The 18,941-nt window shown below is 37.4% G+C and overlaps 1 protein-coding gene across 4 annotated transcripts in view; it reads left to right on the top strand.

Annotated features, from left to right (window-relative positions):
* PKIA (cAMP-dependent protein kinase inhibitor alpha) overlaps positions 1–17,285 on the top strand; it is a 39,416-nt gene extending 22,131 nt beyond the window's left edge. For 3 of the 4 annotated variants that reach the window (XM_052704031.1, XM_052704030.1, XM_052704028.1), the window contains exons 2-3: positions 8,939–9,116; positions 13,789–17,285. In XM_052704031.1, the coding sequence (XP_052559991.1) occupies positions 8,966–9,116; positions 13,789–13,868 (231 nt within the window). In that variant the 5' untranslated portion in view covers positions 8,939–8,965 and the 3' untranslated portion in view covers positions 13,869–17,285. Of the gene's footprint in view, positions 1–7,802; positions 7,945–8,938; positions 9,117–13,788 lie in introns of those variants that run through there. The other variant, XM_052704029.1, reaches the window with a different exon arrangement.
* Positions 17,286–18,941: the final 1,656 nt, after the last annotated feature.

Below are 18,941 nucleotides of genomic sequence, written 5' to 3' on the forward strand. Positions count from 1 at the left end.
ATAAGAAAACAAAACACGTTGGTCTGCCCTCGCAGCAGCAGCAGCACTAGAAGGTCATAATGAGAAAATTGCAGTTTGAGGCTGGAAGGACTGAATGTCACAGGACGGCTTCTAAAGGGCAGCACAAAGTCACCTCAAGTTCATGACATCCAGCGTGTGATTTTAAAGAAGCGAGGTCTTGCCCTAGGGAATTCTGAAATCCACGTATGTTATAATGAATGGCAACTTGGTATATTTGCATACAGGTTTCTTCTCTTGGTTATATTAAATTTAAAGTTTAATTCAGATAAGTGGAGGTTTTTGCAGGATTGGTTGGTTTGGGGTTTGGTTTTGTTTTGTTGGTTGGTTAGTTGGTTGTCTTTTGCTTTTCTTTCTGGTGGCTTATTTTAAGTTAAGTAGAGGTTTGTGGTTTTGTTTTTTTCCCTTAGTGGTAAAAACTTTCCCCTAGTAATGCAATACATGACTTTCCTACACCTAGAGAATATCTAGCCAGAATATAGCAGTATTTGAGGTTTATGTCTTCCTGTTTCAGTGCCAGAGGTACATGCAGTAACCTTGTTTTTGTCATCTGGGTACCCAGACTCTCCAGGTGACCGCGGTCTAATCTTGTGATAATAGTATCGGTGGTCCATTATAATGAAACAGTAAAGTATTCCTGCTGGAAACAAGTCTAAAAAAAGGGCGTTTGAGAGGATTATTTCAGGAAGCCTTAAGTAGGCTATGCTGTTGCATAGCAACAGAGCCAGGCAGTCCTTAGACTCTAAAGCAGTCAGAGTACACATGGGAACGGAATGCAAAAAGGATGGAAACCTCGAAAAAATGTAAGGCTGAGATGAAGACAAACTGAAGTGAAATGATATGCAGTGCAGAATGTGAATTTATCATGTGAGAGATAATAAATTGAACTGCTGTTAAATCCAGAGCTGAAGTGCTGTCAGATAAACTGTGCTTTTTTTTTTTTTTTTTTAATAGCTTCATGGTAGCCATTAAAAGAAAGATAGAAAATCTGGTGGCTGGAAAAACTAATTCAGATGTAAAGTAGATGTTAAATGGCTGCAAAAGAAAACAAAATGAGTGGAGGTGTTGGATTTTTTTATTGATGAGCCAGAAGTTGACCAAATATATTATGAATGAAATATTGAGTAAGGTACTGTGGCACAAAAAGGCTGTTATTAAACAGCTACTTGTCTCACATTCACAGGTTTCCAAGCTGGCCCATGGTATGTATCTTAGCAAATACTGAGAAGTACAGTGTCATTGGGTGTATTCTTGGCAAACTCTAAGCCTGCATGTAAAATGTGAAATCTCAACAGAAGCACATTGCAACTCTGCTTTTCCCATTTCTTATTAAGAGCAAATAAAGGAGCCAATATTTAAAATCTGGTAACATGGAGCTGTTCATCATTTTGGTATCCAAAAAGAAGGCTTCCCTTCCTTCCATTGCTACTTTTTCATTGCCCAAGAAGATACAGCAATAAGTTCTTCTGTTCTGGATGCTGCAATGAATACTTTGATGGTGAATCATGATTTTGAAAAGTAGTCACATGCAGAAGTCAAGCTATTGCAACAGAACCTGCTGAAAAGATTAATGATACAATGTTGCATCTGTCTAGTAGGTTACAATTAAAAAATGGAGGAAAATGCCTTGGAAAGACAGAAAGACAGTTGCCTTCTGAACACTAAGGAAGAATTTCAAAATAGCTGAACTTTGGAGCTTTTGTATACCTTGCCTACATGATAGCTAGACTACACACTGTAATGAAACACAGAAGAATCAGAGCAGATAGGTCTGGGAGAAACCTCATGAGAGTGCTGATGCACCCCCCTGTCCACAGAGGATCAGTATATAGTAAATGCTATAAATGCTGTAAAATGCTATAAAAAAGGATCAGTAAATGCTGTCATTATAGTAGTATTTAGGCATTTTCTTTTTTCTGGTCTAACTATGTATTTTCCTCTTTGAAATTCTTATGTTATCTGCAAGCTGATGTTGTAGATGTTGTATCAATCAAATTGTCAGAATGTGGAATGTGATAGGAGTATTGCCTGGAAATGAATTGTAGGCCATAACTATTTTAGAACTTGGCCCAACAGTAAATAGTGGAAACTGTTCTAGAGAAGGAAAATCAAAATAGTCATAGAAGGAGATGAGATTGTTCAAGCAGGACCTCCCTTTAACAAACCTTTGCTGGCTGGGCCTGATTCCCTGGTTGTCCCACACATGCTGTGTGATCGCACCCAAGATGATCTACTCCATACCTTTCCTAGAACCGAGGTCAGGCTGACAGGCCTATAGTTCCTCTGATTCTCCTTTCAACCCTTTTATAGATGGAAGTCATATTAGAAGTCTTCAGTCATCAGGAACCTTCCCATTTGGTCAGGACTGCTGTTAGATGGTGCAGAGTAGCTTGGCAATCGTGTTTGACATCCCCCTCAGTATCCTCAGGTGGATCCTGTTTGGCCCCATGGACTTCTGGCAGTCCAGGCAGAGTAGCAAGCCCCTAACTTTTTCCACCTGTACCATGGGGGATTTATTCCGCTCTCCACCCCAGAATTCCACATCAGGAGTCTGAGTACCCAAGGCTGAAGTAGTATGATGGCTACGGCAGGGGAGATTCAGGCTGGACATGAGGAAGTATTACTTTTCAGAAAGGGTGGTCAGGCACTGGAACGGACTGCCCAGGGAGGTGGTGGAATCACCGACCCTGGGGGTGTTCAAGGAAAAACTGGATGTTGTGTTGAGGGACATGGTTTAGTGGGAGCTATTGGGAATAGGTGAACGGTTGGACTGGGTGATCTTGTGGGTCTTTTCCAACCTTGGTGATTCTATGATTCTATGATTGTACCCCATGGGTAACTGGTCTGACCATTAAAGCCAAATGTAAGAAGACACTGAGAACTTCAGCCTTTTCCTTATCCCTTATTCTTACCACATCCAGTAAAGAATGGAGATTTTCCTTGGCCTTCCTCTTACTGTTAATATGTTTGTAAAAACATTTTTTTGTTGTCCTCTATCACAGTGGCAGGGTTGAGCTCACAATGGGCTTTAGCTTTTATGATTTTCTCCCTGTGAATGCTAGCAACTTTGTCCATCAGGACTGATTCCCAAGGGACCTTCCCTATCAGTGTCCTATATAGTCTGCCCTCCAGAAGTCCAAGGTAACAGTTTTGCTGAGCTCCCTCCTAACTTCACTAATGATTGAGAACTGTACCATTTTGTAGCCTCTCTGCCCAAGACAGCTCATGACCACAACATCTCCCATCAGTCCTCTGTGAACAGCAGATCTAGCAGGGGAGGTCCCCTATTAGGCTGTCTTACCAGCTGCATCAGGTAGTCATCCTTCACACACTCTGGGAACCTCCTAGACTGCTTCCCTTGGAGTGTATTGTATTTCCAGCATGTATCAGGGAAGTTGTTCCATGAGAATGAGGGCTGGTGATTACGTGACTTCTGCTAGTTGCATGTAGAATCTCTTGTCCTCATCCTGTTTTGGTGATCTGTAACAGGATCCCACCAGGATGTCAGTCTTGTTGGCCTTCCTCTGATCCTTATCCCCAGCAACTTGGCTTTATTATTCCCAGCCCTGATGCAGTGGCTGGCACTTGTTGACAGAACTGTCTGAGAGAAATAACTTGTTTGCAGCATGAATCCTGAATAAGGAAGACAGGGATACTTCATGAGCAAAACCCATGACTTTGTTTTTGTTTTTTTTTCCTTTTTACTAAATGTCCTGGTGTACCTACCGTGTTTTTGTAGAAAGGAATACTGAACTAAAATTAAGTGGTAAATGAGAGTCCAAATCTTTGTGGTCAAAAGCATAGTCAATTGTGGTTAAGCATAGTTAAAATATTTAAATCTTTGCCTTTTAGTTCTGTAGATCTCGTTAGTCAGAATATACTAAAACAGCACTTACTTTAGAAGGGAAACACATTAACTATTTTTTGAATGATTTCTTCATAAAAGTTATGAGCTTAGGAACATGTGCCTTCATAATGCTTTTTTAATACAGGTTAAAACAACTTTTCATTTTTTCTGGTTAAAAAAGTCTGGGATGATAATTTCGTTTATTGTGTTTCATGGTTTATCAGTTGATTTACCCAGTAAATTCCAGTAAGATATTTTTGTCTTATTGTTCAACTGCGTCTGTGCAAAAACAGTACTGTTTCTTAGCATGATAGATACAATCTCTTGTGGAAAAAGCTTACTTTTATCAAGTTGCTGCTCTATTTCATTTGCTTCCAACATAGCAGTCCATGCATTAGATGGAAATCTAAGTGTACGGGTAGCTGTGGAATAGAGCTTTCGCCTTCCTGTCCTGTCTCTAAGTTAAGGCTGGATTTGAAACCAAAATTTATCTCACAAGCATAATTATACATATCTAAAACAGACATGTTATTAAATGACAAGTTCTAGTTTTTTGGGGTTTTTTTTGTTGTTCCTTTATGAAAGCTGAACATAGATAATTCTCTTTAAATAATGTGCTGATTGTGATACAACATTTAGCAGCCAAAGCCTGGGAGAGTTTTACCTAAAAATCCTTTAATTCAACCTTATTATTAAGCATGTGTGAAGAAAGAAGGGAAGTAAACATTGAAGGATTGTGCCTCTTAAACATACACTGCATCTTCACCAAGAAAATTGCAGCTCTCCTTTACTAGCAGGTAGCATATGTCAAATCTTGTAGACAAGCCGTGTATCAAATGCTCATTCTTTCTCTCTGTCATCCGTTTTAAAATAAAACATTGTTGCAAATTGATATTTTTTATTACAGGGTTTTGGAGTTCTTTTAGGTAATTAATCTCTTGAAAACGTTAAATTCAACAATTCAGGGTTCTTCTAGCCCGTGACCTGCAGAGACGCTGATTTTAATTTATGTTGGTATGTCACGAACTTCATGTACTTTCACTTCTGAACTCTTGATAGCAGTATCTTTGTGTTAAATTTCTTTCACTGAGTTGTGAAATCTCATCAAACTGGAATTTCTTTTATGAAAGCCATCACTAAATGTTGGACTTTTACTATTATTTTTCAGTAGAATCCAAGTATGTAGAAGAAGGAAAAGAGTATAAATTTGACAGTTATCTCAAGAAATTGGAGGTGGAAAATTTAACAGAAGTTGTATTGCATAGGCCAAGAAGTATTCAGGGAGCTTTTTAAAAACACCAATGCTGATTCTTTCATAATACTTTATAATGCTGTTCCTGTCATATTTTTCTCCTTCTGAGTTCTCTGAATACTAATTCTAGTCCTCACAATGCTTACAGTACAACTTCGGTTTCATAGGGTATAAAAGCAGACCTTTTGCAGGTGTAGCATTATGTGTTATCTGAGATAGTCATTTATAATAACAAAGATGTCATATTACGTGGGCTAAAATCCAAGACTGCAAAGTCTCCTGTGATCATGCTGTATCTGTTTACCTTCCTCCCTATCGTCATCCTCTGTAATTCTTTAAGAGCCTGAAAGTAATTTTGAACACAACCTCCATACAGAGTAAGGAGTTGAAATGTAAAAGAAATTTAATTCTTTCATGCATTTTGAGAAGTTTAATGAAACTAGGAAGCTGAGGAAAGTGGCTTTATGAAAATCCCCAGTGCTGCAGTTGATGTTCTAACCTTTTATCAAGCAAAATGGCTCTATGCTGGGGATGCCTTCAGATGGCAATCATGCACGTGGCAAGGGGGTTAGAACTAGATGGCTGCTGAGATCCTTTCCAACCCAAGCCATTCTACTATTCTGTGGTGAGATGATATCTTACAACTTACCTTGGTATCCAGTTCCGCAGCACCAGGTTTCATTTGTCCTTATTCTGACACAACTGCTTTCTTCTTGCTTCTGCTTCCTCTAGTTTGCTGATTCAGTTGGCAGAAGCAGTGAGGATTTCAGCCTTCATTTTTCAGTTTCATAGCATGTGGGAAAATGTGGGAAATGGTAGAAAGAAGACCGGGACCACAACATTTTCTGCAAGAGTATCTGTTAATGAAATCAGAAAATTGAAATTATGGTTCACAGAAGTATTCTCAAACTCAATTTGTTCCATAGAGAATGAAGAGAAGTGAATGGTAATACCTTAATGACTGATTCGGTGACTTTATTCGAGGCTGATGGGCACTGTGGCAGTCACTGGAAGAGGAGCTCTCAGGTGATGTCAGTGGAGTTCCATATTTATACTGTAATGTCTCAGGATAATGCCAGTGCATAACAGAATGGTGTTTGACATTTAAAAGAAGATGCAGACAGGAAAACTTGGAAGTGTTAATAAATGTGTGTTTGGTAACATTCTTTTTCTGTTCTGGTTGTTGCTAGTAATGCCATATTGAGCCCATAGAAAATGAGCCTTTAAAATTCTCTGCAAGTACATTTTGGTATGGCTTTATAACTTGTTTCCTAGCTAAAATTAAGTTAAGCCTGAGAATTCCCTTGGTGTTTTCTGTTTTATGGAGTGTTTCATGAAGATGATAATCTCACAGAAGTGTAATCTGTGGAGTGCAAGTCCAGGGAGTGCAGTGCATGCAAGTCCAGGGATTTGTACTTGGAGTAGAGCAGTCCTTGTTCTGCTAGCCTTATAGACAAATAGCTTGTACCATCTCAGTCATGGACTGCTCTCCTTATTCTATTCCTGATGCACTGATTTGCAGTTTCCAAAGTAATAAAACAATATTCTTCTATGGTGGTTTTGGTTGGTTGGTTTGGTTCTATTTTCTCTTCACCTGCACTAAGCAAAATCAACAGCTTGGCTAGAGTGATACCTATGATGACTTTGGACTGACACTAAACTAGTGACAAAATCCAAGTTGTACATATATTACTTAGATCTTGTACTTTTTCTGCAGGCACAAGCAAACAGTAACTGCAGAAAGTTTCATTTCAGACATTTTGTATTCTGATCTTGCCAGATGATATTTGTCGGTGAACAGGTCTTCACTGTTTGTTTTCACTTTTGCATTTTATATGCTTCATTACCCCATTGTTGAAATATTTGGTACTGAAACAACTGCACCTCTGGGAAAGAGCAACTGGTAGATTTCTCATTTGCTTCAGTATTCTTGGGGTGCTTCAAGAAGGGAGCACTGCACAGGAAGAAATGTGCATGTGCTCATGAAGGCATTAGTATTAATATAGTACTATTAGTTGATTGTGGGGCACAGCACCATTTATGCGTGTCAGGCAGGCTTTCAGGCAGTGCTGACCCCTTCCATTCCTTGGGTGTTTGTTGTTAGGTTTTAAATTTATTATTATTTTTTTTTAACGCAGTTTCTTGTTTCATAGTGGTTGTTCGTAGGAGTAAAATTACCATGTCAGCCATCCAGCATTTGGCATGAGACACCAAGCTTGATAGCCCTGAACTTTTTCAAATACGTCAGTCTTGCAGTGATACTTGATACAGTTATATTTAGTCTTGATAAAATATGGTTTAGAACCCTCTTTTGGCTTCTCAGGCAACTTACATGTACCCCCCCATACAGCTGGCTGAAGTTGTGGAGGTGAGGGCTGGGATGAAGATGAATGGATGGAATTTGTGAAGATTATTCAGTGTAGGAATGAGTTGGCTCTTGTCTTACATACCTATAAAGAGTTTATATGAAATGAGTTTTGTTTTCCTTTTACTTAAAGAGATAAAAAACGGAATCTTTTGCTGCTCTTAGTAGGGGCTTCCTCACCATCCAGCAACTGTATATAGTAGGAACTGGTTAAAAGCATTTGTACACTGTGTGCAAATGTAGAGATACAGCTACTCCAGTAATAACAGCTAAACCTACCTCTTCTGGCCACATTCTCTCTTTGCAGTACGTAAAGCCCAAGAAGAGCAGCTTAGAACTGAAGGAAGCATATAGCTTTGGGGGTACTGTGGCTGTGTGGTGGTTCCCCAGTGCTGCTTTTTTTCAGAGTACTGCTCTACCAGAAAGCTTTCCTGATCGTCCTCCTACATCTAGACATAAAATGTGAGAGAAGTTACATTTAAAGCGTGTTGATCTGTTGGGGTTTTTTTTGTTGTTGTTTGTTTGTTTGTTTTTTTGCAGAAAGCCTCAGTACAAATAGAACTACAGTAAAAATGGTATCAGCAAAAGAAAGTTGTAACCCATCAGGTTAAAGCTGTGGCAGACAGTCCAGCAAAAATGCAAATCTTTCTCTTGCTGAGGTTAAAATACAAGTTTCCAAGTTGGCAAACTTTATAGTAAAGTATATCATCTCATATTCCATAGTGATATGAAAAATAACTTCTTTTCCATTGAAAAAGAATTCTGAGCTATATCTCGCTTGCAGATAGCTTTTTAAGTTGTTCATTATAGTTCAGCTCTTGCCCTCTGTTAACTTGACTCCACTTCAGTGACTTTTTGGTAATGCATTCACTTTGGTGTTGTTTCAGCACCAAAATAAATTAGAAGAGTCCATATACAAAGCCAAAATTAACCATACTAGAGGAAAAGCAAATGCACAAAACATATCAGAGCCTATGCATGAGCACATAGTGTTACCAGTTTGTACTTTCTTAATCCTTGTGCTCTGTTTTTTGTGCAGAAAAGAATTTTGTTCCACGCCCTACCTTCCTCCTACTTTCCAGCTAATATTAAAAGCAGAAACAGCTTTATAAAGAAATTATGTTGCTGAGGTCATTGCTCTTAGAAGGTGCTCAGTAGCACTTCATGAAGTATGGTAAATGAAGTTGTTTAAAATATTGTTGAATACAAATCGCATAAAATCCTCACCATTTTTTGGTTTTTTTGTTTTGTTTTGGGTTTTGGTTTGTGTTTTTGTTTTTCTTCTGCATACCATTATGTTTCTGCTCTAATTTCTCCAGATTTAAAGATTGAAGTATCTCCTTTAGCTACACACCCAGTCCTCTGCTCATTGAGAGCCCTTTAGTTCTTCTGTTCTGCTTCCATAGCATCATCTGTTCCACTGGTCTTCTAAGTGCTGGTGTTTTCTCTCACCCAGGTACTGCTATGTGGATATTTGTTAGCAATGACTGATGTGGAATCTACATATGCAGACTTTATTGCTTCAGGAAGAACAGGTAGAAGAAATGCACTACACGACATACTTGTGTCCTCTCCAGGTGGGAACTCTAGTGAACTGGCCTTAAAGCTATCAGAGTTGGATATAAATAAAGCAGGTGAGTGCTTTTTGGTATTTTAACATATGAATTAAAATTTCATAAGAAAAAAGTCCTTCAGAAACTTTTTTTTTCCTGAAACTAGGATAAGCAGATATTGCCTGCAGTAAAAACACAGATTTCATAAAAGGGAAGGATACTTGTTTGCAAATAAGAAAGAACTTTCTGCAGTGAATGCTTGCTAGTTGAAGATGAATTTTTTTATAGTAAAGTATTTATTAAGGACCCAGCTTATTAATAGTATCCTTTAAAAGGAATCTCTTCAATCTGTAGCTGGAAGGAGAGACCATATGTTTGCTTAAAAGTTTGTGGAGGTTTAGTTTTGCTTTCAGATACCAGAGGACAGAGAAATAATGATGCATTGTTTCTTTCATTTGAATCTTTGTTTCCAGATGAGTCATCTCTTCCCCTTTCTGATGGTGCTTTCTCCTTCTTTCAAGGTGATTAGCACTAATGCAGTCCTAAACCTTACTCCTGCTGCTAATGCTATCCAAAATTTTAGCTGGTTTTGCACCTTCAAGTGAGTGAAAGGAGAGTCAGTGTATACAGTGAAGGGCCTTACATTAAATAAAAACAGTAACATGGTTTATATGGTTTTTTTTGGTCACTTAGGTGGGAATTAGTGAATTGATCTTAGTAATATTCAGAAGGCCTTTTTGGGTTTCAGGAAAGGAGATTTATGCTTATTTTAGTAGCAGAAGGAAACAGATGCAGCAAAAAGCGAGCTGTCGATAAGCAGCTCTCCTCTTTTGTGAAAATATTTTTCTCAGAGCTAGGCAAGTGCTCAGAGAGACAATTTCTTCACTGGACAATCAGATCTGGCATACAAAATTGCAGTGGTTGTAGTGCTCTTTATTGACTTTCACAAACTAACTTAATCCTGAGTCACTGCTTCTGCTATTGCCACCTTTGGGCATAACTGGCTTTTAGAAGCATGCACTTCTAATTGCACAGGGCTCTTAATTTTTTTTCCATCAAAAAAGAATTATAATACATGAGCATGTGTGTAGGGGTCTATTTATTTTAAAGTGGGGATATGCCTAAAATGTTGGACAGGTATTTGAAATGCATCGTGCCAGCCTTCCTTCCTGCTTTGTTTCTTCAGTCTCAAATTTACACTGATCTTGTCTGATCCGTCTATTTAGAAAATATACATGATTCCTACCTTTCAGTTAGCTGTTGGAGTGCTTCTAAGCTAGAACTATGTTCTTTTGTGAACTATAAAAAGAGCGTGACTTTGTACTTGTAATATACGTCAGTGTGCATTTTGCACATGCAGTTAACACTGTAGCAACGAAAATGGCTTAAATAACCATTCTCCTAAATGTTAATACATAATTCAGGGGTATACAGAGTTGCTTATAAAATTTCCTTAGGTGGTAGACCTACAGAAATGGTAGCATACTTCTTTGGGCATGCAGTTTGAATTGGATACAATGAAAATATACTTTTGTTATTAGTTCACTGTGGTGCTGGACAAAAACCTCCAAACCAAAAATACTGGAATATATACTGTATTATCATTCCTATGAGTATTACAGTGTTATCATATCCTGTCTTTCCAAACTGAAGAAAAGATAAGAAAATATTTTGCATCCCCAGTTTCAGTGTAGAATATGCTGGTGCTCACAGGATGTAGATTTGCAGCATAAATAGATGTTAAGAGAAATGCAAATGTTTAGGAGTTACATCTTATTTCTTTGAAGGTTATTTATTCTAAGTAATGCCTAGTTATACAAACACATACACCAAGTTTGTGCTTTTTTTTTTTTTCTCTTACTACAAAACCATATGCATCTTGCAAAAATGCAAGTACAACTCCTTTTTACAGTATAGAGTAACAGCAAAGTAGGATGATGCAAATGAAGCAAAAAAAGAGTAAAATTATTATCAAATATATGTAAATTAAGCTATCCAAGCATACTTAGTACATTCATTTTGAAAAGCATGTAGACACACTTCTCGCAAAGAACAGGAGCAGCTTTGAACAGCAATAGATGGTGAAGCCTTCTTCCATGACGACAGATTTTCTCTCATGCCCGACTTGATACCTGAAGTGAGTGCTGGTTAATCCCCTCATTGATAAGCCAATTAATTACACATAACCAAGAGTTGACTGCATAATCATGTGTAATATGTGTAGTGACTGTATAATAGTCCTTTCAAAACTACAGTTACAGTCTTTTTTGTCCATAGTAAGTTAACAACTTTCTAATATTCTTAGCTACCAAAACATATTCAGAGCATATCTAGCATATCAAAACATATCTACCAAAACATATCTGCCAAAGAATGTACTTCAGTGCAGGAATGAGAAGGAAGCTTCCTTGTGAGAGTTGCGTCCAACTATCTACAAAAATGAAGATAGTGCAGATGTAAAAGTAATCACAGAATCACAGAATTGCAGGGGTTGGAAGGGACCTCCAGGGATCATCGTGTCCAACCCCCTGCCAAAGCAGGTTCCCTACAGCAGGTCGCACAGGTAGGCATCCAGGCAGGTTATACAGCACTGGAATGGAGGACTGACTGTAGAAGTTTGTCATTAAAAATTATTTTGGATCATGATAGAAATGTTTAAGATGTAACCACTGTGACCACTAACAGACCCTGAAGAGCCTGTAGTATTCTAAGAGGAATTTAAGTTAAAAACTGGATATTGGCAAAACTAATAGCTTTTGCTGGCTTAGCTACTGTATTATGGCTTCAAGGATCGTTTTTTATTGAATACTACCTAATTGAATCAAAACACTACGTAAAAATTGCAACTCTTTCTTTTAACAGCTTATAGCAATCATGTTGCAGAAGGAATAGCTCCAGAGTATGCTTAGACAAGTTTTGAATATTCTCAGAACCTAGGCAAAAAATTATTTCCATAAATGTGTTGGAAGGCTTTTGGTAGGGGAAGTCTGTCAGCAGAAGAACAAGTTTGTAGTACCACAAAAGTGTATTATAGATTAAGCAGATGTAGGCTCATGAGTTTTTCAGTGAGTTTATGAGAGCTCACTTCTGAGCTTTTCTTCACTGAAGAAGTAGTATATTAGAACCTTAATGCTCATTCTCAGTATTCTTGTGCACTACATTTAATGTTTAGATAAAAAAATGTCTGGAGTGAATTTTCTCAGATTTGCAAATAAGTACAAATATTTTTCTCATTAGTTTTGTCTTTTTTTAACAAAGAATCCTGTTGTTTTTTTTAATTGTCAGTATGGATAGTGGCAAAAAGGGAAAAAAAAAAGAAACAAAAATGAAATTACACTCGTCTGTTCTTACACAGTATCAGAACAAACGTTGAAAGCTTTGTAGAAAATGCTTACACAACTCAGGCAAAAGGGATTTCTGTAGAGTAGGAAGTAACAGCCTATAGATGAACTAGAATCCTTTGTGATGTGGGAAATAAACGTGAAAAATAAGGAGTGTTTTCTGAGAAGGTGGATTGCAAAGCAAATTCTTACTTCTAACTCAGTCTGTAGCAAACAGCAAACATTTTGAGGGTAATCAGCTTTCCATACAACTTTTCATCAGGTTGAATTTCATAATTATCACAATTCTGAGGCATTTTTTCTGCAGAAATACAGTCCATGCACAAAACACAGCTATCAAACTAAGCACTTTGCAGTGTTCTTCACAGTGCAAAGATTTTTTTTTTCCATTACCACTATGCTATTTCTCCTATGTAGAAAAGAGAAGGTATTTACATTGTTTATCTCCATATACAGAAATAAGGCTACAGATGTACAGTGTGGTTTAAAATGAGGTAACAATAAATATCTGCCTTGAGAATTCTGCCTTTATTTTAATGACTTTAAATAGTGGGGTGACCTACAAAATAAGGTATAGACTTAAAACTAGTTCAACTTCTTTGCATCTTAGGCTTTAGAATTGTCTTCTCTTAATTACTGCCAGTCTAAAACAAATGATTCAGAATCCTTACAAGATACAAGGTATGTCCTATGTCCTAACAGTATTTCTCTACATAATTACACCAGCATTCAGGAACTTCTTTCTTATTAGGACTTAGCTTTTAATCATCTGAACGTGTTAGGTCTTTAATCGTTAGGCAGAAGATAGGAAGCAATATAATGCTTTGCATATAGGTACTTAAAGACCATTATCAAGGCACCTCTAAGCTTTCTTTAGACAGGCTTTGAGGTGTCTGCTCACTGTGTCATTGTAAGATGCCTTCTATTCTTCAAATGGTTTTGTGGTTTGCAGTGAGACAGCTGGGCTGACAGCCTTGGGACATGGCACTGAAAATGAATGCAAAGAATGAATACAGCTTTAACAAACTACTGCATCTCTTGAAGCTGCACCTCTTTTTATTAATCTCTGTTCAGAATTGGTGTGATGAGGTTTTTCTTATCTATTGTCATAGTATCAACAGTAAATTGTCAAAAAAGCACAATTATTTTTAACTTTTGTCATTTATAACTATTTCAGGTGTGTATTTGAAATGATAGTGGCTTATGCAGCAAGGAATTTGTTGCTGATGGTCCTTTGAGACGCAGTCTTGCTGTTTTAGCAATTAAATGTGTTATATGTAATGCAAGATATGTGTTCCATTTCAGTTTCTTTTTACTTTGTTCTTGTGATTAGTGGAAGAAGAGTTAGGGTTCTACAAGCAAGACTTTTTTGGTCTAAGGTAGATCACTCATTCTTTTGTTGTATCTTACAGAAGGAGAAGGAGATGCACAACGAAATCCAAGCGAGCAAACCGGGGAGGCCCAAGGGGAGGCAGCAAAGCAAGAAAGCTGACATCTGACTTTGACCGACTGGAGCAGCTGCTGGATGTTTTCAGACTACAAGAGCATGCTGGAACAAATTTGTTTCCATGAGCAAGCTGGTGGAAAGGAAAGTGCATGTGTCTTCACTACTGGAACCTGCTAGAAACTGCTGGAACAATGCTAAAAATGAGGGTACAAGCTGTGGCAGAAGACAGAATTTTCTCTACCTCTGTCATTAGCAATGGTTGAACATGTAATGTTTTGTGGGATAGTGTCATCAGATGAATCCCTTCGTAATGACTACTTGATGGGAACACTTCTAGAAAGTAGAACAAACAGGTTAATCTTGTAGCAAATGGCCTTTGAAACATTAGAGGATCTAATTGTGTATCTTAAGCAAAGGCTTGTGTGATCCTCAGAGTTTAAAGTTCTCTGGCCAAAGTGTTCGCCCATTAAAAGAACTGTAAAGAAAGCACTGTTTTTAGAACTTGCATCTGTTTTACAGCTCTGTTACTTACAATGGTTTTTGTATTGTACAACTTAGATGCTCTACACTGCCCCTTCTCAACTGCTTATGAAGAATATTTCTGTTACTGTGAATTTTTCTACCACGCGTTTTGAAAGGGCTGGTTTTTTGCATAATGTGGTGATGTGCACATGATCGTTTTAAAACGTCAACTGCTAAATTGGTTATGCCTAAACCTAAATGACTCAGAAACACTCTAATTTGTTACTAGATGAGCCTTCAAAACGATTCATTAATGTGAATACTTTGGCGTGTTTTGTGTCCTTGGTACATTTTTGCCACTTGCCTGTAGTTAGTTGCATATCAGAGACTCAAAGTGAATCTTTGATGTTGTTCTTTCCCATTTTCTAATTTTTCTCCCCATTTCTTAATCTTTCTCCAAGCTATTTTTTTAAAATGTTAGTCCAAGTATTTTATCGTTACGGTAGTTTTAAGAATACATTTATTACCTTTTATGGGTTAAAATTCAAACAAATTCCATGGTGCTAGAGATTTGTCTGGTTCACATTGTTAAAGATGGGTCTTGTTTACACATGGGAAAATAACTGGCATAGGTAATTGCCAATTATCTATCTAGAGTGATTTTCAGATTGCGGGATAGTCCAAGTAGTGGATCATGAAGTGGATCCAACCAGGAGATTTCATTATTTCATTTAGACCTTGGCTTTGCCTCAGTTGATCAGGCCATCGAGTTTACACAGCCAGTAGCATGTTTATGATGCACTGGGCACAGCCAAACGCTAAAAGCTGCTGCAGCAGCCTTTTGGCCCAACCTGTGGAAACAGAAGTGAGAGAGCTGTAATCTAGCACCCAAAATACTGGATTTTTTGCATTTCAGCTATTCCAAAATGGCAGTCCAAAGTGAGCATTCATTGAAGTACTGGGATAGCTTTTCCATAACCTATTCTGCAGTAGCTGTGTTGATTGGTTTCCTTCCCACATCAGCCCCAGTAGACAAGGCCGTACATGAGGCCAAACAATGCAGGATAGGGCAGTTACACCTCAGTGTGATTAAGGTGAGTAAGGACAATGACTGACTAGTAAACCATGGCAATCACATAAGCACTAATCACAAAGTGGAAAGATCTTTTCTTAATGGGAGGTGATGTCACTTTCTTTATATATATTATATATATTATATATATTTTTGTGTTGTTGTTGGTTTCAAATGTTACGCACTTTTTAATGTTTGTAAACTTTTACTAATGAATGGTGTGATTGCTTCCTGAATATATTAATCATCAGTTAACAAAACATATTTGTGGCCACAGCTGTTTGTTTCTGCCGTATGTATCATGGTGTTTGTCACATGAAATCTTTTTGTGACGTGTGTGAACAAAAAAAAAACAACAAAAAAAACAACAAAAAAGAAAAAGAAAAAGAAAAAAAAACCCTAAACAAATCAAAAAAAAACCACCACCACCACTTCTGATCAGTATTATGAGCTCATTCATTAATGTTAATAAAAAAACAGCCAGCAGTATGCTTGTGGTTCATCAGTGTAATATAAACTCTCACCTTTTCTTGTTTGAAAGTTGAATGCCTTGCTGTCTTATTAGCTGTCAAATGCTTTATCTTCTTGGTAACAGAAGTTGTCCATTTGCTTTGAAAATACTGTTACCTTGAAACTAATTATTTATTAATTTGTTTATCTTGATGTTCCTGAATTGGGTATTCAATTGAGCAAAGAAACTGGTTGCCCTTTTGTCATAAATGACAAGTTAGCACCAATTTAGCACTAACTCCAGAAGGAAATAAGATTCTGGGGATTTATATAGTGTTACTTTATTGATGATCCATGAAACTCCATCGATAAATTGTCACGGGAAAACGTAATAATAGAATAAGTAATGCAGTATATTAAAGTGTTGGCTTTTTCCTTATTTTACTTCACTGCTTTTTTTTTAATTATTATTTCAGTGCATTTTCCTTCTTCCAAAGTCTTCTCTGTTATGGGACAAAATAATTTCAGCCATTCCTCTTTATTTTCTCTTTCTTCCTTCTATTTCTCACTTTCCTTTGTTTCTAAAGCAAAGATGGAGGCCTTCATGCATTCAGATACATCTTTCTTTGATGGAAAATGGCACAGAAAATTTTAGTAGAGTAAAAGGCTGTTTGTGTTCTTTATCCCCAAAAGTATAAGTGCTTACTTTTTTACTTGAACTCTGATGGCTCTCTGTACTCATTCTTGTTGTTGTTATTGCTTTTTTCCTGTGGCACCTGTAAGCATCCTGTGAACCTGTAAGTTTCATGTGAACCAGCTTAAACGTAAAGCAAATACAAACAGCAATATAAAAAGATTAATCACCCTGATAGCTATATACTTCAGCACCATGAGCTTCAAAAAGCTTTTATTGTAAGATACCAGCAAGCACAAACAATGATTTCATCAAGCTATCATTTTAACCAAAAGTTTACCATGAAAACAATTGCTTAATTGTTTTCATAACTTTTGTCATGTTGGTTTCCCCCCCCCCATGGTTTTAAAGTTTCAGGTGGAAGAAACGTAAGTTGGTATGAGTGGCAGGTCCTGACGAGTTAGATTTCATACACATAGCTGATGGAATTTTCTGGTGTCTCAAAGAAGGAAGTGACAACTGAAGTGGTTAAGCTGGAAATTCACTGCATGTATGGCTTCCTCAGCAAAACAGTGAAGATTTCCAGGTGTGCTTTATGTTTATATGCAATGTTTCAGAAACATCTGTGATGTTTTCACAAAGCAAAGACTGAGAGCTGCTGCTGAAACTGAGCACAGTAATACAAGTTGACCTTTGTCTAAGTTTGTCTTGCCTCAGCAGTAGTCTCGTGCTAAACTGCTGTGTGTCTGTGCCCTGACCTGTGTCTTTGTTCTGTTTGTTGCATTTGGATATTTTTCTATTCTTTGCTTCCCTCAAGTAAAACAATATCCTAGAAGTCAATGGACACGGAGTACTGTATTGGATTTTCTGTGTATTTAACTTAGTGTCTTGTAGTAGAGTGTTTCTCTTCATCTTCTTGATCAAAGCACAAAGTTCCTAACATAAGATAGAAGCAAAAGAGCCAAAAAGGAAATGTGAAGTCAAGAAGGCCAACAATATTAGGAGGATATATTCTCTTAAAAGTAAGGCATGTGAAGAAGCAGAAAATAGCTTCCTTCATCATAAGACAGGCAGTCAGCATGTGCTGATCTCCAGCTAAAAGGAAGAAATTACTCAACTTAGGGTGATACTTTGACATCAGAAACAACTCCAGATATTCAACAGTGTTCCAGAAGATTACATAAATCTGTAGCTCACACCACTGAGACGAATGAAAATCATCAGGTTCTAATGAAAGAGAATGAGATAATATATGGTGGCCTCTGAAAGGCAGAAACTATTAACAGCTAGGAAAATTGTAGAAATCAAGGTAGTAGCAGGAACCTTCTGACTGTTCTCTGCAGCCTCGTGGGCTGACATTTCTTTCTTGCTTTCTTGTAATGATTAACAATACTATATGGAATGCCAGAGAATGCCTAAGAACAGGGGTGTTTAATATGGATGTTTGGTGCATGTCATTTATGTTACATATTGTTAATATCTTGCAGAGAATAAATAATAATCAAATACAGTGATCTGGTCAAATAGGTTAATAGGGTACTGAATCAATTCCTAAGTATATGGAACTAGACTAAGAAGTCTAGTTAACAAGAGTCAACTCTTAAAAGCAGGGAGTAAAGCTAAGCATAAATGCTTAATAAGTGCTGCAATTAAGCAGCATCTTGGGCTTCTGAAATTAGCAGAGCACCATGCTGTACCCTCTTACGCTGACACTTTCATTATGGGTTGGATCTGCTTAGTTTTTCAGATAGAGGCAGGAAAGATGTGTCAACTCACGACGTATATATACAAATGATCACTTGGTGTTTTCAGGCATTATGCTTGTAAGCTGATGTAAAGTAAAAAGACTGATACTGGTAATGTCTAGCTTACAAGTCCTTAAGTAAATGCACTGATCCAGACTGGCATCAGAATACATACTCAATCCTATTGGCCATTAAGAAATTCTCCATGAGTGTTGTCTAACAGTTAGTAGCCTGACACAGACCTGACCAAGGCAGAAACTTGAGTGCTCCCAAAATGTCTGAGGTGCAAATGAGTACAAAAATTCCCTCTACGTTCTTTAACTAGCAGGCAGATGATGACAGTATTTTGTATCTGTTAAATAATAAAACTATTGAATGCATGGTTAAACAGGTAATGCTTAATTCTGCTTCTGTGAGAAAGAAAAAAAATATTTCATCTTGAAAAATCAATCACAGTTTGTTAGGAAAGAGGGAAAAAAAAGAAAAAAAGATAGAGGAAATTAAAAAAAAGATCAGCTGTAATTTATAGGAAATAGTGGCATATAATCTGAGAGATGGAAGTGAGATATTGGCTGGGAGGTCAGATCTTGAGCAGCTCTGCAAACCAGTGTTGGGATTAAAGCTACTTGTCATTCCATCAGCACTAGTGTGACTTGAATAATGCAGGTTTGCAGGTAAGCTGATCTGTTCTACATCTGTGAAGCTGCATTAGCATGTAAATTAAATCTCATTCTGTTGACTAAACATGGACATTA

The sequence above is a fragment of the Tympanuchus pallidicinctus genome, unplaced genomic scaffold, assembly GCF_026119805.1.
Source record: "Tympanuchus pallidicinctus isolate F22 unplaced genomic scaffold, pur_lepc_1.0 scaffold5, whole genome shotgun sequence".
Lineage (NCBI taxonomy): Eukaryota > Metazoa > Chordata > Aves > Galliformes > Phasianidae > Tympanuchus > Tympanuchus pallidicinctus.